Source organism: Manihot esculenta, chromosome 8 (genome assembly GCF_001659605.2).
Source record: "Manihot esculenta cultivar AM560-2 chromosome 8, M.esculenta_v8, whole genome shotgun sequence".
NCBI classification, from domain to species: domain Eukaryota; kingdom Viridiplantae; phylum Streptophyta; class Magnoliopsida; order Malpighiales; family Euphorbiaceae; genus Manihot; species Manihot esculenta.
In genome coordinates this window covers 4048068-4070580 of record NC_035168.2, presented here as the reverse complement: position 1 = coordinate 4070580, position 22513 = coordinate 4048068, and the positions used below count along the sequence as shown (strand labels likewise).

General features: G+C 37.7%; 1 protein-coding gene across 8 annotated transcripts; it reads right to left on the bottom strand.

Moving 5' to 3' along the window:
* Positions 1-748: 748 nt before the first annotated feature.
* LOC110621169 (peroxisomal nicotinamide adenine dinucleotide carrier) lies at positions 749-15670 on the bottom strand. 8 transcript variants are annotated; one of them, XM_043959290.1, is made up of 11 exons: positions 15489-15667; positions 15311-15400; positions 15120-15212; positions 10057-10187; positions 9876-9930; positions 9070-9222; positions 8668-8736; positions 8471-8578; positions 8269-8337; positions 7806-7860; positions 749-1035 (listed from the first exon to the last, which is right to left on the bottom strand). In XM_043959290.1, the coding sequence occupies exons 1-11, from the start codon at positions 15573-15575 to the stop codon at positions 845-847; spliced, it is 1101 nt and encodes a 366-aa protein (XP_043815225.1). In that variant the 5' UTR covers positions 15576-15667; the 3' UTR covers positions 749-844. The 8 variants fall into 8 exon arrangements, with proteins under 8 accessions (XP_043815225.1, XP_043815227.1, XP_043815224.1 ...); XM_043959292.1 differs by having other exon boundaries at positions 15120-15194; positions 15489-15666; XM_043959289.1 differs by having other exon boundaries at positions 15311-15415; positions 15489-15665.
* Between the last annotated feature and the right edge of the window lie 6843 nt (positions 15671-22513).

Below are 22513 nucleotides of genomic sequence, written 5' to 3'. Positions count from 1 at the left end.
AAAGAGGCATCTATATATGTATATTTTTTTATATATATAAAACTGAGCTCTACTGAGTTAACATACACCCCTTTTAGCACCGCCTGAACAGGTTGTCCTATGTTCAAATTCTCCTTCCCGCAACCCTCCCCAAAAAAAAAAAAAGGTATGATATGCAGGTGGGATCTGCAAGAAAACTAAGATATCTCCGAGTTAATAAACATACAGAACATAATAGATCCCAATTACTAGCAACATAACAAAAGGAGAAACAAATTCTATAGACCTCTAGTAATAATTGCATAAGTTACAAAGACCGTAACACAAACGAACATTTAAAGAAAACAAACAATGATAAACAGGAAGATGTCACCTTTCCACCTTCTTTGCTCCCAAAATCTATGCAGACAAAAGGACTATCGAGTGTGGTTCTTCTCCTTAGTTATTAGCAGACATGATTCCTAATGCAGGACATGTTGCCGTAAAGAAGAGTTTAAAACAGAATGACCATGATATTGAGGACAACAATCAAGGCTGATTCTGCAGATGAAACCACTTCTTTTATTTGAAAATCAGACTGTCCCTAATCACTTCCCTTAGCTGAGAATTAGACTGTCCCTGAATCTTGAACACCAATAAGGCAACATTCTCAAAAAGATGATTTACAAAATTTCATATATTTCATACTCAGAAGCCAAACCCTAACCTTCGATTGGTCTATCATATAACATCCTTAAAGATAATTATCGAGGACTATGGTCGCAGCAGCTAACTTTAACCCTCATTATATATCCATGATGTATAATTAATGAGTAAATAAGATAACCACAAATGTAGATTTTATCCCTCATACATGATAAAGAAGTCATTTACTCAAATTTAACAGAACTTTCTTGCTCTTATCTGCCAGAACCATGTAAGCCTTAACAAGCTCCTCCTTAACCATGAAAAGTACAGAGGCTGCAAAAACACTCTGTACTATCTTTGTGCCCATCCCCTTATAAAAACCAAGCACCCCTTCATAACGGATCATTTTAGTTACTGCATCAAGTGTGCCTGCATTTATACCATTGGAGAAGTTATAGAAAGAGGAAGAGAAGTAAGACATGCACTTCTCATAGGTCAATGATGTCAAAGTATCCAAGAAAGAAGGCATAAACCAAATGAAGAACAAAAAAGAAACAATAAATTTATCATGAGAGCTGATATGTGCACATTAGGGTGAGCAAATGGTTCAAACTAAAAGACCAATAAAAGCAATTTAATTCGAAAAGTCAATTTGATTTTCTGAGGGAAAAATCGGAAATACTGAAGCAAACCAAACCAAACTAAATAATTTACTTTTACATTAATTGTTATTGAGTCTATATTACAGTTAAAAGTACTATTATTTCTACTCTTATAGATCCTTACATGTAGGATAATAATGGATCATATATGCTATTACACGAGAGAAACTGAGTTTGGCATTTTAGAGCACCACAGGTACTTCTATCTTCTCATTAGTTTGTTGACCAAAATTTTCATGGTCACTACTAGTTTAGAAATTTGTCGAGCTAAACTATTCAAACATGCATCACATCGTTGCATAAAAAAATTCAGTTTTTCTTCTAAATTTGTTGGATCACCCATGACGAACAATTGACAGCGAAAGAGATCAATAAAGTGAGCTCTTAACACCTCATGATTCAAGAAAAAAAGAGTCTCAATCTCACAATTTTCAGAATAAATCTATTTGTTTTATTGAATAAATAGGAATCCTTATAGTAGAAGTCTAATAAAAGTTACCATTGGATAACAAACTATTAAGATAATATATTAGAAATCTAATAACAAACAACTAAAATAAGATAATAAAGATAAGAAACTACTACATAAATGCATTCTATTTATTATTGATAAAATGTAATCTTAATTGATAGATTTTCTCAAAATTTAAACTCTCTTGAAGAATAGATTTGGTCTATCCATAATCTATGATGATGGTGAGATCCGGCGAGGCGTCCAGATGAGGACATCTAGGTAGAGGTCTGATTCGTCAGATCCCTCTATGCTTGGTTTTGAGGAATGAGACCTGTAAGATGAAAAAGACAGTCAGGGGTCCACCTGAGAAGTTCTCGGTGAAGACCCTCCAATACTCAAGTCAAATCCGGAAATTTTATGGAGTTAAGGGAAGTAAAACAGAGAAGATAAGAGAATGGTTGGTTCTGGATTCTCCCTGTGTGATTGCAAGAGAGAAAGAGAGAAATAGGGTCCTCCTCTTTCAGAAGGAGATCCCCCTCCTTTTTAAGGTTAGTTTAGTGTATAAATACGTCTAAATAAATTTGATGTCTCTGGTGTCGTGCCCCCTTCTGACGGGACAAGGATGCTTTTGTGCAGGTTTGTCGGGCGGTACATTAATAATGGGCTACAAAACAATAAATGTGGGTCTGGTACGCACATTTATAATCCTGTGTTGTACCAAGGAAACGACCAGCTCGTAGGAGGTTGGCATCCTTACCCTGATTTTATTAGGTCGTGCAAGATTCATCCGACCTATAGAGGAGTGAGCTCCTTTCAGTCACTAAGGTCGGCCACATCGGCTTTCAAAGCCTCATTGTAGTACAGGTTTTTTAGGAGGACGGACCATCCTTTTCGGTCTTTGAAGAGGTAAGTCTGTCCGTTCTGGGTTTTGGCAAACTCATGAGTGTTATTGTTTTGATTCTTTGTACTCAATAGATGGGGCGTCTTATTGCCTGGTCCGACCAGATGGAAAGACTTGATGATTTACGTGTACACATATCATGATCTTGGGGGTCCTATTTTTTTATATGTTATTACTTGCCCTTTCGCTTCTCCGATGGTTATTTATGACCGTCGGGGAAGGGAATCCGCCCTCCTAATTCAGCGCCACCTGCTCACTTGGCTGACGCTTATGAATTACAATCAGTTGAATTGATCAACTCATTATAGATCGAAATATGGGAGTGAATTTTCATCCTTGTTTCTGGAGGTATTTTTATTCGAAGTGTTACATTGACGATCTTTCCTTTGGGAGATCAGATCTTTGGTGGTCTTCTATGGACGATCTGATATCGGTGGTTCTTCTTTTGAAAGGTTTGTCTTTAGTAGCCTTTCGACCTAACCTTAACAGTCTGCCTTTTTGGGTCTCTTTCATGAAAGGTCGTATATTGGTTATCTAGTGAATTCTTTGCTTTATCTGAGGAAGTGTAAGAGTATCGTTGTTTTTCTCCTGATCTGAATCGGTATCTTGTGTCTGCAGATGTAACATTCTTTGAGTCCACTCCGTTTTTTCTGCCATCATCTGTTTATAACACCCAAGGGGAGGAAGATGACCTCTTGTTATACAATATTCGCTCTCTATCTCCTCAGACTACTCCTACACCTTTCGCTCATGTGCCAGGTCGCCCTCCTATCTTTCATGTGAATTCCAGATGCTTAGAGGACTCTGACTCCGCTCCACTACCCGCTTCTTCGTTGACAGATCCTGCTCCCACTGATCCTTCACTGTCTGATTTGGATTTGCCCATTGCTCTTCTCAAAGGTAAACGTACTTGCACTTATCCTATTTCAGCGTGTGTCTCTTATGATCAATTATCCTCTTCTTCTCGTTGTTTTGCCACTCCTTTAGATTCTATTTCATTTCCCAAAACTGTTATTGAGGCTTTGTCCCATCCTGGTTGGCGTGCTGCAATAGAAGAGGAAATGATGGCCCTTGACAGTTGACACTAATGGTACTTGGGAGTTGATGTCCTTGCCCCCAGGAAAGCGGGCAATTGGGTGCAAATGGGTGTTTGCCGTGAAAGTAAATCCTGATGGATCTGTTGCTGGCCTCGAGACCCGTTTAGTGGCCAAAGGTTATGCACAAACTTATGGAGTTGACTATTCTGATACATTTTCCCCAGTTGCCAAGCTCGCATCTGTTCAATTATTTATTTCCTTGGCGGCTACTCATGATTGGCCTTTGTATGAACTGGATATTAAAAATGCTTTTTTTCATGGTGATCTTCAGGAGGAGGTTTATATTGAGCAACCACCTGGTTTTGTTGCTCAGGGGGAGTCAGGTAAGGTTCGTAGACTTCGAAAATCCCTTTATGGCTTGAAACAGAGTCGTCGGGCATGGTTTGGCAGGTTTAGTGAGGTGGTCCAACAGTTTGGAATGAAGATGAGTAAGTGTGATCACTCAGTATTTTATAGAAATTCTGATAGTGGAGTAATTATGCTTGTAGTATATGTGGATGATATCGTTATTACAGGAAGTGACATTGCTGGCATCACATCCCTAAAAGAATTTCTTAAAACACAGTTTCATACAAAAGATTTGGGCGCTTTGAAATATTTCTTGGGAATCGAAATTATGCGGTGTAAGAAATGCATCTTCTTATCTCAAAGAAGATATGTTCTTGATTTGTTGGCAGAAATAGGAAAATTGGGTGCTAAACCTTATAGTGCCCCAATGATCCCTAACCTTCAATTTACCACAGAAGACAGTGAGCCATTTGCAGATCTTGGAAGGTATAGAAGATTAGTTGGCAAGCTGAATTATTTGACGATGACTCGTCCTGATATTGCATATTCAGTGAGTGTGGTGAGTCAGTTTATGTCCTCTCCTACTGTTGTCCAGTGGGATGCTCTGGGACAGATTCTTGGTTACCTTAAATGGGCCCCAGGGCGAGGCCTATTCTATGGTAACCATGGGCACTCCTTGTCTGGTAATCGATGGTTTGTCACCTTTATTAATTGTTGCACTCGAATGACTTGGGTCTATTTGATTAAAGCTAAAAGTGATGTATTTTCTTGTTTTTAATCCTTTCATAAGATGGTTTGTACTCAATTTGATACTAAGGTGAAAATTTTGAGAACTGACAATGGAAGAGAATACATGGATAGTAGCTTTTTTGCTTATGTGGAGAGTAATGAGATAGTACACCAGACTAGTTGTCCTTATACTAGTGCTCAAAATGGCGTTGCTAAAAGGAAAAATAGGCATCTATTGGAGATAACTTGATTTCTTATGTTCACCATGAATCTACCCAAAGCATATTGGGGATATGCAATTCTTGCATCTGCTTATCCTATCAATAGAATGCCTCTCAAGACCCTTGACTTTATGAGTCATTTGGCAGTTTGACAAGGGAAGAATTCATACATTATTCCACCAAAAGTATTTGGGTATGTTTGCTTTGTCCATACTAGGACGGCAGGAAAATTGGATCCCAAGGCCTTTAAATGTGTGTTTGTTGGGTATTCTCCAACATAGAAGGGATACAAGTGTTATCATCCTCCATCTAGAAAATACTTAGTTAGTATGGATGTTATCTTCCGAGAAACTGAACCCTACTTCAGTACCACCCACTCACCTCTTCAGGGGGAGAATAATGAGCAAGAAGAGGTGATCCCGAATTCTGTGATTCTGAATGATATGGCTCAACTAGAAAGTTTGAGTTCTAGTAGACAGGGGGAGATGTCCAATCAGGAAGAGAGAACTGGTCGTTTGGACAAGCCAAATTTGAGAAGGTATTCGAGGAGAGACAAGACAGAAGAAGCCATTATGCAGTCTACTCAGAGTCAAGAATCTTCTCCTGGTGAGTTACCCAATCATGAATCTTCTTCTGGTGAGTTACCCACAACTCTTGAATGTTTCAATGACTTAGATAAACCTATTGCACAAAGAAAAGGGGTCAGATCTTGTACTAAACACCCTATTTCTAACTTTATTTCTTATGAATCCTTATCTCCTTCCTATAGAGCCTTTGCCTTGTCTATTTCCTCTGTGTCTTCCACAGGATTGGAAGAAAGCTCTTGCAGATTCTAAATGGAAGAAAGCAATGATTGAAGAGATAAAAGCATTGGCTAAAAATGAGACTTGGGAGCTTGTCACTCTCCCACCTGGGAAGAAACTCGTTGGCTGTAAATGGGTGTTCACAGTGAAGCACAAAGCTGATGGCACAATTGAACGGTTTAAGGCCAGATTGGTTGCTAAAGGATTCACCCAAACCTATGGAGTGGATTACCTAGAGACATTTGCCCCAGTTGCAAAAATGAACTCAATCAGAGTTTTGTTATCCTGTGCAGCCAACTTGGACTGGGACTTGCAATAGTTTAATATGAAGAATGTTTTCCTCCATGGAGATTTAGAGGAAGAAGTGTTCATAGAAATTCCTCCTGGGTTCGCTGATGAGAAGATACAAGGAAAGGTGTGCAGGTTAAAGAAAGCTTTGTATGGGCTAAAACAATCTCCTAGAGCTTGGTTTGACAGGTTTAACAGAGTCATGATGTCCTTTGGTTACCAACAAAGCAATGCTGATCACACTCTGTTTATCAAACATCACAAGGGTAAGATCACCCTTCTTATTGTTTATGTTGATGATATAGTGGTGACAGGCAATGACAAAGAGGAAATGACTCAACTAAAGAGGTTGTTAGCTCAGGAATTTGAAATCAAAGATCTAGGAAAACTGCAATATTTCCTAGGTATCGAGGTGGCTAGATCAGAAAAAGGAATTTTTATCTCCCAAAGAAAGTACATTCTTGATTTGTTGGAAGAAACTGGTATGATGGGGTGTAAACCAGCAAAATCTCCCATTGAAAGTAATCACAAATTGAAAGCAGGAACTGGTGAGTCCGTGGATATTGGAAGATACCAGAAATTGATAGGAAGGTTGATTTATCTCTCACACACTCGACCGAATGTAGCCTATACTGTTAGCTTAGTCAGCCAATTCATGCCTGACCCTCGCGAGACTTATATGCAAGTTGTACTTCGCATCTTAAGATACCTATAGTCTGCGCCAGGGAAAAGGCTTCTTTACTCCAAACAGGGTCACCTCCGAGTTGAAACTTTTACAGATGCAGATTGGGCAGGATCTCTCGATGACAGGAGATCCACCTCTGGCTACTGCACAGTTGTGGGAGGGAACCTTGTCACCTGGAGGAGCAAAAAACAAAGTATTGTTGCTCGATCAAGCGCTGAAGCAGAATACAGAGCAATGGCCCAAGGTGTGTGTGAACTCTTATGGTTACAGAAGTTATTAGAGGAGTTGAGATTGCTCGAGAGAGACAAGATAACTTTATATTGTGACAATAAAGCTGCTATAAGTATAGCATAAAATCCAGTCCAACATGACCACACGAAACACATTGAAATTGATCGGCACTTCATTAAAGAAAAATTAACAGACGGTATCTTGAGCCTAGTTCATGTGACTTCTACTGGGCAATTTGCGGATGTATTTACTAAAGGGCTCAACAACAAGATCTACCATAATTTGATTTGCAAGTTGGGCATGTGCGACATCTTTGCACGAACTTGAGAGGGAGTGTTGACTTATTTGCTGATCCTAACTAATTCTAGGAATATGATTTGATTTGATTAGGATTCTTAATTATCTCTGTAATTATTATTTGATTATTTACTTCCTGTTTAGATATAATTCTTTGTGTATAAATAATCATATAAACCAATTGTAAAGATGAATAGTGAAATACAAGAATTCTCTAAATTTTCCCAAAATTCTTGATTAACCATTATCACTATAAAGTAGGGATGTCAATTGATTAGAAACTAAATAAGTTAAGATAGTATTCAGGTAATGAAAACCAGTTCAAGGTGTACTATGGATAGTTGGATTAAACAAAGTAATATATAAATATGAGTAAATGATGTTGGATTAAACAATGCATGCTTTGAAGTAAAAAATTCCAATTTATTGTGAAATGGATTTTTAGCTATAATTGCATAACTAACCAAAGTTATTTGCATAAATTCAAGGATTCTTAGGCATTACAGCCAAATATGTTATGCTCACATCAATCTAAAAGCAAACCTGAGTATCTCAATGAACTATTTCCACCAATCTCCTGTTTTGCTTGAAGCCTTGACTGTAAATAAGACAGCACAAAGAAGAAGGGACATAAAGGCTAAAGCATACATATAGATCAGTGTATTGTAAGTGCGTGAACTGTCCCCACAGTGAGAGAGACTGCAGGAGCTGACCTACATCAATTTCTTAATTGCAGATTACTGCAAACAAGAAAGCCACAATGATTGCCTGGAAAAAAAAATGAAGAGCATCTACCAAGAGCCTGTAAACCTAGTGAGTAATTGCAGATGAAGATGCCAGTGTAGTCTTTAAAACATTTTAAGTGACAAAATGATGGGTGCATCCAAGAATACTAGAGAACTGAGAAATTGTATTTAAATGGAAGATGGCCACGATATCTCATGATTTGCATTTAAACTCTTTATTTTATTTTTTTTATAATAATTTTAAAATGCGGAGAATTTACCTTGACAACCAACAAGGGGTACGTTGAGACAGTTGCTCCCAGTTTTGCCAAGGCTCCTAGTAAAAAAACCTTCTCCAAGACAGGAGATGTTTAACATGCGCACAAAAGGCCAAATATCTTACAAAAGACAGATGCAAATATGCAATACCAAATAAAATGTCATTCTGATATATGATTTGAAACACTAAAAGTGCTTTCACACCTCTAAAGCAGTTGCATTTTTATACCCCTGCTTGATTGCGGAACGTTTTTCCCTTAGATGCTTTAACGATGTCTCATAAATCATAAACTGGATGGATGGATTACACACCTGGCATGCACAATTCCTAATCATAACAGGTGCAACTCGGTGAACATCATACATAATAATAATAATAATAACAATAGTAACAGGCTAACCATGATAAGCGTAGGAAAGATGCCTTTCCAAAATCCAGTTATTCCAGCTTCATTAAAAACTTCACATGCCTTGCAAAAACATAAACGCATATGAGAAACTAAAAGTAGCATCAAAAGAAACCAAATGGTAATTTACTAAAAATGCCCATGAGGTTTGCCATTATATAAGTTTCAATTCCTACTATTTCCAGATTAATAATTTTGGTCCATGTAGTTTGTCAATGACTTTACACTTCACTCGTATATTATTACAAATTTCAATAAGCTTTTTGTAATCTACCCAACGCTAAAATGTTAAATCTAACTGGACATGATGTGATAATGGATGCAGATAGTCATGATCAACATGCCATCAAGGTTCACAAAGCAAAAGATATACATTATGTGATAATGGCTACCAACCGCATGTAATGTTCCATAAGGACAAGGCTTTATTGAATCAAGTTCAGCCAATTTGTCCTGTAAATCTGAACCTTGTAAACCACTTTCAGAAGCTTCCCTGATTAAAACTTCTTTCTTTCCCTCCATAATTTTTCTTTCTGCTTGAGTATGTGTCTACAATCAAATACAGAATGTCAAATACAATCTTCATTGGACTTGAAAAGATGAAAATAGAATCAAAAGGTTGCAATCAGTGCAATCAAACAGTAGTTGATATACCATTCAAAGGCTATCATTCCTGTCCATCTGTCTAATAATTATGGAGCTGAATTACTGCTGTAAATAAATTGAAGTTCTGCTAGCAGTGCACCATGCCATGCATACAATCACCACGGCTCAAAAAGGAATGCATAATGTGTTCATGCAATATGTAGCTATAAAAATGTGACAAAACAAGTAGATTTTAAATAACATAATATTGGGATATAAGAAATCAAAAGAAGCCATGTAAAATCAGAACAAAACACCACAAGACCAGCTACGATTAGCAGCCAACCATGCACCAGCAAAATAGAACTTGAGCACTATTGCTTTATTGCAACATGCACTTGTCACCCTACATATAACTTGTTTCCTTCATTGTGTTTGTGAATGAAATTGGGCAGGAAATAGTTTATTTTGTTGTCATGAAGCCAAATGGCACAAAGGATTCAGATTATACTCTGAATAAATACTTGCCAGTCCAAAGTGATCTTAATTAATCACATAAAAAAGTCAAAACTTAATCCTATAAAATGATGGGATTATGGGGAAATATCCGCAGGTACCTGCATACGAGTCACAAGAACCCATATTGGGTTTGTCAGCAATACATTCAGTGAACTGCAAGATGAGAAAAGTGTAAAGAATATTATTCACACCCACCATTAACTCTCTTTATACATAATATAATAGCTTTGATATTATATGTGATTATGACAAAAAGTCACTGATTAGAGGAGACGTTACCCAGCTATAGCAGCCACAACAAGCCAAGAAAACATGCCAACGTTACCATCTCCATGACCTTTGGCTTTACGAGAGGCTGCAATGGCCTCTGCCCTGTTCTTGAAAACTTGATAGAAGTAGTAATAAATGCCCTGGCAGCATGCAAAAGAGGAATACAATATTGTACCAACAATTCAAAAGCAAAGCAAAAGTTGTTGAAGATTGATTTAATTAGCACATGGTTAATGTTAGTCTGATTTAATCTTTGTTAGTTATTTTCTGTTCAGATTTTTTAGGTTCCATTTTCTTGTCTGTTATTAAGTCAAGCCACGTTCGCTGTAGTGGCATTATCTTTTCATTTATGTTATTGATATTTTATTAGTTTTTTTTGTAATTCCTATTTAAAGGCACTGAGTCATTAAGTTAGTAATAGTAATGTACTGTATTGTATTGCAGAGTAAAATAGATTAGACCATCAAATATATTACAATATTTGAATAAAGTCGTCAATTCCCAAATCTAATTTGCTAGTTTCAATTAGCTATATTTTTTAACTATCTGGTATGTTATCTAATTTTAATATCATCCAAATTTACATAACTAATTTTATCCTCTGTTTTCTACAATCGTCAATCTCTTTTCCCCAACAAAAGTGCTATCAGAGCCTCGTTCATTCATAATATTGGGCGTTAACTCATGACATCCAACTGCAATGCTGTGAGCATTTCTCAATCGACAATTCCTATTTTCAAAAGTGAAAACTTTGAATTCTGGAATATCAAGATGAGAACTTTATTTAATTCTAAAGATTTGTGGGACTTAGTTGAGAAAGTATATCCTGAACCAGGTTGATGGAAAATAAGAAGAAAGATTCCAAAGCATTATTCCTCATTCAGCAAGCCATACATGAGTCAGTTTTTTCAAAAATTGGAGCAGTAACTACCGCTAAAAATGCTTGGACGACCTTGCAGGCAGTGTACCAAGGCAATTCTAAGGTAATCACGATTAAACTTCAAACCCTTCGTCGTGATTTCGAAATCTTGCAAATGAAGAGTGGAGAGGCAGTGCAAAATTTTATCTCAAGAGTAGTTGCAAATATTAATCAAATGAGGTCTTATAGAGAAAAAATCTCGGATCAAACTATTGTTGCAAAGGTGTTAAAGGAGTTTAACTCCGAAGTTTGATCAAGTTGTGGCAGCCATTGAAGAGCCTAAAGACTTGGCCACATACTCATTTGATGAATTAATGGGATCTTTGCAATCTCATGAAGTGAGATTATGCAGATCAGATAAAAAGAATGAAGAGAAAGCCTTTCATGTAAAAGGTGAAGTAGTTAGCTGAGAACGTGGAAAAAGAGGATATAGAGGCAGAGGAAGTCGTGGCAGAAACGATTGTGGTAGAGGCAATAGGCAAAGAAATGAGCAGCATGAACAAAGAACAGAAAATCAGAAAACTAGCAGAAACAGTATTCAATGCTATTACTGCAAACAATAAAATATAGGCATGTAAAAGCAAATTGCTAGAAACGAAATCAACAAGATAATTATGCAGAAGAGAAAGAGGAGACCAAGTTGTTCATGGCTTATGAAGACAGCAAAAATAACTTCAGGTGATATTTGGTTTTTAGACAATGGATGCTCTAATCGTATGACCAGTATAAAGTCATTGTTCAAAGAGCTTAATGAGTCATACAAGTTGATAATAAGGCTTAGTGATGACAAGCAAATGCAAGTTGAAGGCAAAAGCACCGTAACAATTAAAAATAACAATGATAATGTAAAGCTCCTGAACAATGTCTATTTTATTCTAAGTTTAACACAAAATCTATTGAGTATTGGATAACTTATGGATTGTGGATATTCTATTTTATTTGATGATGAGTCATGTGAAATTAGAGATAAAAAATCAGATCAGATTATAGACCGTTTCCATATCTAAAAATAGGTTGTTTTCTCTTAAAGTCTCTAATGTTGAGAATCATGCTCTTGTTGTCAAAAAGAGTAATGAATGCATATTGTGGCATTTACGGTATAGGTATCTATATATAAAGAATCTCCAGCTGTTGAGTAAAAAACAGATAGTTTTTTTGTTATCTAAAATAGAGTCTTCAGATTTGTGTGAAGAGTGTATTTATGGAAAACAGTGTAAAAAATCATTTTCTATGGGAAAGTCTAGAAAAGCAAATGAATGTCTTGAACTTGTGTATGCTGACTTGTGTGGTCCTATGAAAATGCAGTCCTTTGGTAAGAGCAAATATATTTTATTGTTCACAGATGATTTCAATTGGATGAACCAAATGTATTTTCTGCAATCCACATTAGAAACTTTTGTGATTTTCAAGAAATTCAAGGCATTTTCTAAGAAGCAAGGTGGACAAAATATAAAAACACTTGGAACTGATAGAGGATGAGAGTTCGTGTCCCATGAATTTAATCAATTTTGAGAAGATAAAGGCATCCACAGAAAATTAATGGCTCTATATACGCCAAAGCAAAATGGAGTGGCTGAACGAAAGAATCGCACGGTGGTGGAAATGGCAAGAAATTTGTTAAAAGCCAAGGATTACCAGAAGATTTTTGGATAGAAAGTGTTGCAACTGCCGTTTACTTGCTGAATTTATCACCAACAAAAGCTGTTTTGAACAAAACACCACTTGAAGCTTGGAGTGGTAGAAGACACCGGTGAGCCATTTGAAATTTTCTGTTGTATTGCCTAAGCTTTGATTGATTCTCATAATCGTAGCAAATTTGATGATAAATCAATAAAGTGTATTTTTACCGGTTATTGTATTCAATCCAAAGTGTTGAGATTATTTCTGTAAATAGCCTAGATTTGTAGTGATAATTAGGGATATGATTCTGTGATATGATTGGGATATGATTAGGCTATAATTAGAGAATTAATTTATTTTCTTACCTAGTGTGTACCCTTGTAAGTAGTATAGATACACCAATTAGCTTGAGGGGAATAATCAAGTATTTTCTCTCAAATCTTCTGCTCCCTTTTTCTTCTTTTCATCAAAGTTTCACAAAGCATATAGGTTGTATAATCCTATTAGTGGCAAACTAATTGTGAGTAGGAATATTGTATTTAATGAACAAGAGGCAAGTTGGTCTTGGCAAGAAAATCCAAACAACATACAGATTGAAAGTTCAGTTGAAATACAACAACTTAATTCTCAAATACAGCAAGCTACTTTTCCAGTACAGCAAGCTACTTTTCCAGTACAGCAAGCTACTTCTCCAATTTTGGCAAGCTTATCTTCATCTGAAAATGGAACTCCTCCAAGTAGATTCAGATCATTGGCTGAAATTTATGAGACTTCACAAATATTGTTTGTAGCTAATCCAACGACTTTTGAAGAAGCAGCGGAGAAATAAGAGTGGCGCAATGCTATGAAAGATGAAATTGCAAGAATTCAAAGGAATGGAACTTGGGAATGGGTGGATTTTCCTAAAGATAATAAAGCTATTAGAGTTGAATGGGTCTTTAAAATAAAGTTTCAAGCAGATGGCAGTATTCAAAAACAAAAAGCACGACTTGTAGTAAAAGACTATTCACAACAACAAGGTGTGGATTATTATAACACCTTTGGTCCTATTTCATGGTTTCAAAGCAGATTATTATAACACCTTTGATCCTGTTTCATGGTTTCAAAGCTATAAAGTTCAAGAAGTAGAACATGCAGCTGCAACTTCATCAGCATATCAAGGAATTTGGCTAAGGATTCTTGTAAATTTATGGAAAAAACAAGATGGAGCAACTGACATTTATTGTGACAATAAAGCAGCAATTGCAATACCTAAAAATCTAGCTTTTCATGGAAGAACAAAGCATATAGACATTTGAGTTCACTTTATTCGTGATCTTGTGGCACAAGGGGTGATTTCATTACAGTATTGCAATATAAATAATCATGTGGCAAATATTCTCACAAAGTCGCTTTCTTGAGATAAACATGTCTATTTTAGAAATCAATTTAGAGTGTGTAATTTTCATTCAAGGGGTGTGTTAAACATTAATTTAAAATTAGCACATAGTTAACTTTAGTTTGATTTAGTTTTTATTAGTTATTTTTTGTTCAAATTTTTTAAGTTCCATTTTCTTGTCTGTTATTGAGTCAAGCCACGTATTATCTTCTCATTTTTGTTATTGATATTTTATTAATTTCTTTGTAATTCCTATTTAAAGGCACTGAGTCATTAAGAACATATTAGACTGTCAGATATATTGCAATCTCTGAATAAAATTATCGATTCCCAAATTTAGTTTACTGGTTTCAATTAGTTATATTTTTTAGGTATACAGTATGTTATCTAATTTCAGCATCGTACAAATTTAAATAACTAATTTTATCCTTTGTTTTCTGCTATCGTCGATTTGAAAGACAATTTCAGGTGGGAAACTTAGTGCATCTGAAGCTCCATCCTGACTTGCAGCATTCTCTTTCTCATCAGCATCATAAATTGGCAGCCAAGTATTATGGTCCTTTTGTCATTTTGGAGAAAATTGGTTCAGTAGCTTACAAGTTGCAACTTCCTCCTAATGCTCATAATGTGTTCTCCTTAAGGCTGCTCATTCTTCCATTGCTGCTTCTCCACACCTACCACAAATGCCAGACTCTCCATTACCTTATCCACAGTCAGTCCTTGAACGAAGAATGGTTAAAAGGAGAAATCAAGCTGCGATGCAATGGATGATTCATTGGGAGAACTCTTCATCTGCCGATGCTACTTGGGAATATACATATGATTTTCAGATTCATTTTCCAAACCCGACCGTTCTATTAGGATTCGGTCGGATCTGGTAACCGAAAATACCCAATCCGTTGCCATCCCTAGGTGTTGCGTAAGCAAAAGTAACAAATGTTGGGGAAAAAATGATTTATTGAATTAGCATGAGCACTTGTGGTCACATGCGAGGAAAGTAGGAAAGGCCACCGACCTTTTCGACAAAAGAAAGGGAAAAAGAAAAGGGGAAAGGCCAGGGTAAGTTTAATAGACCACTGAAATAAATAAGTTACGGAAAGAAAGCAGCTCAAATCAAAGCAGCAACGTGAAGTAAGCAACGGATAGAAGCCTGACCTGCGAAGCAGCAGTTCCAAAGAGAGAAGGCTTAAGGCCACTATAAAGTCCACCCCAGCCTTCGGTTTTAATGACCTGGTGAAATAAAATTGGCTCCATTCGCATATGTTGGATATTGAAAATCACGATATGGACTAAAATTCTGATAAAAGAAGGCAAGAAAAGCTGCTTATTGTCGGTTATGATGATACCTGAAGGATTTGAAGAAGCGTTCCAGGTGCAGGTGCAGAATCAAGGGAGCCTTCATTCTTCTTCTTCTTGTTAGCCCGTCTTTCGGTTTGCTGGCGCGTGTTTATCTGCAATGATCAATTCTAAACAAATGGACAGAATAAGGAAGTATAGGAGAGCAAAGCAGAGGAAAGAAGGTACCGTTTGAAGGGGATAAGTGATTATCTGAGCAATAATACCCCCACCTGCTCCCGCTAGCCCATTCGCCACTGCGTCCGACTTTGACATGCTTTTTGTGGCTCTCCTGTTCTTCCTACCTCTTGTAGTCTTGTCCGATAATATGATCGGAGCGTTTCGTTGCTTGGTTTGGCAACAAATTATTGTCTGATTGTATTTTGTCGGTTTATATAATAATAATAATAATAATAATAATAATAATAATAATAATAATAATAAGGGCTAAAATTGAGAAGTGGGATTAAATCGTAAAATAATATAAAGAATTTTATTTTTAGTGTTAAAAAAATTATTTAAACTGAATTTAAATGATATTCTGCTCTTTTCGTATTAAGATGAGCGTCGACACGAAATTATAACAATACAGTTCAATATATTTTTATTATATTTATATTCAAATTTAGTATTAAGATGAATTTAATATGAAGTCTCTTAATTAAATTTATTCAATAAATTTGAGATATTTAAGTGATATATAAAATAAAAAAAATAAAAAATAAGTAGGAGACCACTTTTTTCTAATACCTTACATATAACAAGCACAATCAATAATACTAACATGCAAATAAAATCTAAATCGAAAAAAATAAATTATCATTTTCTTTTAAAAAAAAATACAGAAGCAGTGAAAATACATTAAATGAGACTAGATTGATAATATGACTGGAATGGAATTGTATAATGATTGGTCAAAATCTACAAAGAAAAAAATATGAGGTAGTGGACACCCACTCTGATGCTCAACATAACCAAATCTCTTCTTAAATTTAGATTAACTAGAAAACATTCGCTAATTAATCACTAGCCAATAAATTGCCCAAAGAACGTCCTTGAAATTTTTACTTATTAACTATCAACTGTCAACTGTTTTAAGTAATAGAGAGATATAATTCTAACTGACCAGTCACGTGATGAGTTTGAGTTAGATTATACAACATCTTAATTGTTATACTAATTGTTACTTATGTTTGAACAACCTAAACAATTACGGATTTCAAATATTCAAACTAACAATATACTACTTTGAAATCAAGAACAACGGGCCCTATTGATCCAATGACAATGCAATAATAAGATGAAGAATAGAATTTATATAAATATTGAAAAATAAAAGATTAGCAATGGAGTTTTAGATCTCTCAATTCATATAGAAATTGAAATTTCTTCTTAACTTCGACTAGAAATAAAGTATTTAGCCACTCATGGCTTTGCAGAGAAAATATAAAGAGAAAAGAAAAGAAAAGAAAAGAAAGCAAGCAGATTTGATGCTGGCTGATGGATTTTTTTTTATGCCGTTGTCCTTATACTTTTGTAGGTATAAATAATTTTACATATAAAAATGAGTATCCACTCTCTCTTAGTCAAAATAAATAATTTAATTATTAAATATATGATTCACAACTTCAATTATAGTTATATTTTATCTTAGTTAACTCTATTTATTATTAAAAGTATACACTATATATTTTAATAATCGAGTTATTTATTTTTAGAATTCAATATGATAACCGCCGGGCTTCCTCTACTCTGGGCGAGGCCAGGGCCAAGAGGAGAACAATAACCCAAAACCCATCAAACCCTCCTTAAGCAAGACCGATCCAGCCTCTCAAGCCTCAATCCGGATGCGCGGGGTAGGCTGGGTCCACTATGAGGTCGGGTCCACCAAGAGCCCGGATTCAATGAGAAGAAATCCAACCCAGTGAGATGATGTGAGAAAGAATAGCTGGCCCAGTCACTTTGCAACCGGGTCCGCGTGAGTGCTTTGTCCGCGTGCGTGCCAGGGGTAGGTAAAAAGGACAGGGGATCTTCTTCCAAAGGGCTCCTTTTTCCCTCTCTCTCCATTTTTTTCTGATTTTCTCGGCAACTCTTGCCTATTGATACTACGGTAGTTCTCGAGCCTGATTTGAACGTCGGAGGGTCTCCACCGGGGGCCATCCCGTTAGACCCCTGACCGTCTTTCTTCATCTTGCAGATTCCTTCTTCAAATCGAGTGTGGAGAGACCCATATGATAGGGTAAGAGAAAACCAGATCTATCAAATATGGGCCAAGAAGAAACCAAATCCATATAATATGGGGTGAGAGAAAACCAGATCTATCAAATATGGAGCATGGGGAGATTCAGATTTATCAAATGGCGTCTATGGGAACGAAGGAGAATTTTTCGTCACCAGAGTTTCTAAATTCACCCATTGAGATCCACATGAATGTATGAAAGTTTATGCGAAAAGAAAGCTGGATATTTACAATAACCCAGCTAAATAACCTAGCTGAAAAGAAAGATCCAGCTGGTTCAAGAATATTTTGATAGTCTTTCAAATAGTTTATTTTAATATTTATTGAATTTTATTATTACTAACTTTTTCTTTGAAATCTGACAAAGTGAAACTTCATATCAAAATATTTATATATGAGTATAGAATTTTAATCTTTTCTATAAAAAAAAAAGAATTAATGATGTATATATTTGTTGAAATTGTGAGGCCGACAGTACATATGTTGTAAAGGTTAGATGGGTAGGTCGGCTATAAAGTCCCAAGTAACAAGTTAGAGAGGAGGAGTATGGAAGGCTTTGAGCAAGAAACTGAAACTCAGCCGAGCACAAATTTTGATTGAGGACTTCGGCAGAGTTCATAGAGCGGAGCACCGAGAGGTCGGTGGGTTGGAATAGCAAGGTTGGAAAGAGCCCGAGCTGCCAAAGATGTGTCGACCTAGTGAAGAAGTTGCTAATAAAGAAGATTGCTAGCCTGGTCGAACTCCAACAAGCGAGGTCGGCACGACGCCACCTGTCAATGCAGATGGGTGGACATGATGGAGCCAACACCACACGTCTGCAAATGGAGAAACCATAACTTTCAAGAATTAAAACAGATAATACCAGGCTCCAGCAAACCACGCTCAACAGGTCGGAAGAAAAAGCTCAGACAAGTCGGTAAAGCAAATTTGGAAAGAACAACTTCAGCAAACCAACAAGAGATTCCCAGTAAACATAACGAGCCCGACTGGACATTGAACCACATGAATAAATCAGCTCATGCTTAATAGTCGACAGACTCAAGCTCGAAATTGAAATCGTGAAGTCGGATAGATGTATGCTTGAGGTCGAAGTCATGTTTGAGGTCGATCCCGCATTCATGGTCGGATGGCCAGACTGCCCTCAAGATTTGAATTAGCAAGTTGGTTGGTCGGAATAGCAAGACAGAAAGGAGCTCGGCAAATCCAACGACCATAGCATTAGATTACTCGTTGAGGTCGGATCCGTGCTCGAGCTTAGATCTGTGATCGAGGTCGGAGCCATGTTTGAGGTCGGGCTCGCATTTCAGGTCGGATAGAATGATGTTGCCGAGCAGCTAGGGCGTGACTCATAACTATCCGACTTGGTTGGACAACAGTACCCCTCAAGTATCGGTGCAACAGGGAGAAGACAAGAGATGATCAGAGACCCAAGCTGATCGAGGAGGGATTCGGGTTGTACATGCTGGCCAGCTCGAAGACGAGTGAAATCGGGGTGCGGCTGCCATCTGGACTCATTGGAATCGAGTGAGTTGTGCAGCACGATAGCCAACTTGAAAACTGCATATCCAAACCGACAAACAGACGAGCTTGTTATGGCTGCGAGGGCTAACTCCTGTGGAAGAAGACCCAAGGGCCATGCAAATCTGCATTTGCTCAGTCAGAAGGAAAGAGGTAAGGAAATCTTTATTTATAAAATAAACTGTTAGTTGGGCTGCCCGCGCACCCTTCGAAGTACAGGCGTCGATTATCTCCTGTAAAATAAAAATAAAAATAAAAATAATACTATATATAATTTTATTTTAAAATGTAAAATATTCCTTAGCTACTACGGAAATGAGAAGATTAAAAACAACAATTAATGATCCTGCTTACTTTGTTGGGAGACCATCATAACTTGCCACGTAAAGTAATCCTAATTTATTTACGTCCAATGCCATTGACCCATTATTATCATCATTCAAAGGGCAATTTAGGCATTTTGTCATGATCACAGTATTGCCATCAAGTTATAAATAGGCAAAATAGAATTTAAATTTCAAAGAGTGTCTTTCAGTTAGTAGCAAATATTTTTGATTAATTATTGTTGAATACAAAGGATTTCATAAATTTAATTAAAGTATACTCACCTGAGCTTAGATATCTTGATAATTGCTTATTGTCATGAAATTTTATTATTAATGCTAACACAGGCATTCCTGAGAAAAAGATCACGTATTTTATAAATTGAAAAATCTTGGAGAAGTTTACACATGCAAAATATTGTTTATTGCATCTCTAAATTGAAAAATCTTGGAGAAGTTTACACATGCAAAATATTGTTTATTGCATCTCTAAATTGCATGAGTTAATGTTGTTAGAGCTAATACTTACATTCATCTGAAAAATAAAACTAAGTGTCATGTGCGACATATTTATTGATGAATATTATTGAATTAACGATGAGCCTTCTCGTTATATATGCTATGTGCAAGCTCTTATTTTGCAGAAAAATTCATAAGAAAGAGTAAGGCCTAAGAGCCTGAATCTTATTCAAGACCTCAGTGAGGTAGGTGACCGGGCTCCCCAAGTGCCCCCGGCACCACAAAACCGGCTGAGATGATGAAGCGACAGTAAGGTCAAAGAACCTGAATCTTGTTCAAGACCTCAGTGAGGTAGGTGACCGGGCTCCCCAAGCGCCCCCAGCACCACAAAACCGACTGAGATGATGAAGCGACAATAAGGCCCAAAAGTCTGAATCTTGTTCAAAACCTCAGTGAGGTAGGTGACCGGACTCCCCAAGTGCCCCCGGCACCACAAAACCGGCTGAGATGATGAAGCGACAGTAAGGCCAAAGAGCCTGAATCTTGTTCAAGACCTCAGTGAGGTAGGTGACCGAGCTCCCCAAGCGCCCCCGGCACCACAAAATCGGCTGAGATGATGAAGCGACAGTAAGGCCAAAGAGCCTGAATCTTGTTCAAGACCTTAGTGAGGTAGGTGATCGGGCTCCCCAAGCGCCCCCGGCACCATAAAACCGGCTGAGATGATGAAGCGACAGTAAGGCCAAAGAGCCTGAATCTTGTTCAAGACCTCAATGATGTAGGTGACCGGGCTCCCCAAGTGCCCCCGACACCACAAAACCGGCTGAGATGATGAAGCGACAGTAAGGCCAAAGAGCCTGAATCTTGTTCAAGACCTTAGTGAGGTAGGTGACTGGGCTCCCCAAGTGCCCTCGGCACCACAAAACTGGCAGAGATGATGAAGCGACAGTAAGGCCAAAGAGCCTGAATCTTGTTCAAGACCTCAGTGAGGTAGTTGACCGGGCTCCCCAATTGCCCCTGGCACTACAAAACCGGTTGAGATGATGAAGCGACAGTAAGGCCAAAGAGCCTGAATCTTGAGCGAGCTCCCAGTGAGGTAGGTGGCTGGTCTCGAAAAATGACTGCCAGCACCATAAAACCAAGCTGAGAGGATGAAGGGAACTATTCTTTCGCCTTTTATTAAAAAATACTGTATACTCACAGCAAACAGCGGCACACGATGACAACATGCAAAAATAACTCATAAGGACACAGCTCTGACCTCACATAAAAAGATTGGGGCACTGGACCATAAATGAAAAGTTAAACTCCGACCTCCCAAAGGAGCTGGGGTCGTAAGGTAAAGAGACTTTGATCTCATACAATAGCCAAAAGCGCCAAAGTGCCACACTGACCTCAAGAGGGTGCTGGAATAGAAATAAAAGAATTTGAATCCGACCTCTCGAAAGAGCTCGGATTACAAGCTAATAAGACCTCGATCTCGCAAAATAACCAGCATATAACGAAATTAAACTAAGTCGCCCCAACGCCTATATCGTGTAGCAATGCGACCTGCTAAAGGCCAATGCAACGCTCATGGCGCCAAAGCGCCAAAACACCATGTCGATCTCAAGAAAATGAGCTCGACACTGGTAAATCCAATAGGCAGACCAAATTAAGGCAAAGCGAATCCTAAGCAAAATGCATACCAAGATAGAAAACTAAACAAAGAACCAGGGACAATCATAAGAGGCACCGACCTCAAGAATTGACCACTAGCACTAAACCAACTCAGCTAGCCTAGAGAGAGGTCTAGGCAGCAAAGAGCCCGCAAAACGCTCGAGGGTAAACAGCCCATAAAACACTCGGGGGCAAAAAATCCAACTAATCGAGACATACCCGAGAACCAAATGCTTAGCAAAGATGACCAAAGGAGAGGAAAACGACAAAAGGCCGAGCTCCCTATCCCAGTGGAGCACACAGCTCAGACCGCACTGATTGCCAGAAGGTCACATCAAGAGGCACCAGATATCCGAGCTCATAACAAGAACGAGAGTTACAATCGTCTAATACGGGGCACTCTTGCAAATAAGATATTTCTATAGGTAATATACATCTGAGCTCGCAGTACTGATGAGGTCATGAGCCAAAGACAAAAATGTCCTCATAAAAATAAGAAAAACTCTTAAGTCAGAAGCTTAGCTAGACACCAAGCTCTTAGCTCGGGTCAGTTCGACTGGCAAATCCCAGTAGAGACAGCCTGGTCCATCAATTAAGTAAAATTGACAAAGTAAGAAGGCAGTCCGAGTAAAAAATAATAATGAGGTACAGGTCGAGGTGAAATATCATTCATCATCAAATACACCTCTCCAGATCGCCATATATTCAAACATCAAAGCAAGGAGACAAAGAAATAAAAAAGCAAGGAAAGGACGTTTTTTACAAGAGCAATTCTCGGGCCGCGCAGTCACAAAGGAAGTCTAGGAATTTACCCCCTCACCACTCATGTAATAACTGCTGAGGAGGTAAAGGGGCAATTGATGACTGTCGGGCTTCCTCTACTCTGGGCGAGGCCAGACCTAAGAGGAGAACAATAACCCAAAACCCATCAAGCCCTCCTTAAGCAAGACTGATCCAGCCTCTCAAGCCTCGATCCGGATGCGCGGGGTAGGCTGGGTCCACTATGAAGCCGGGTCCAC

Excerpts from the sequence above, each read along its gene's own strand:
- LOC110621169 (XM_043959289.1), bottom strand. The coding sequence starts at position 15,575 with ATGTCAAAGTCGGACGCAGTGGCGAATGGGCTAGCGGGAGCAGGTGGG. Across the intron at positions 8,338-8,470 it reads AAAATGCAACTGCTTTAGAG|GTTTTTTTACTAGGAGCCTT; the intron begins GTGTGAAAGCAC and ends GTCTTGGAGAAG. Across the intron at positions 7,861-8,268 it reads ACCCCTTGTTGGTTGTCAAG|TCAAGGCTTCAAGCAAAACA; the intron begins GTAAATTCTCCG and ends TCTTATTTACAG.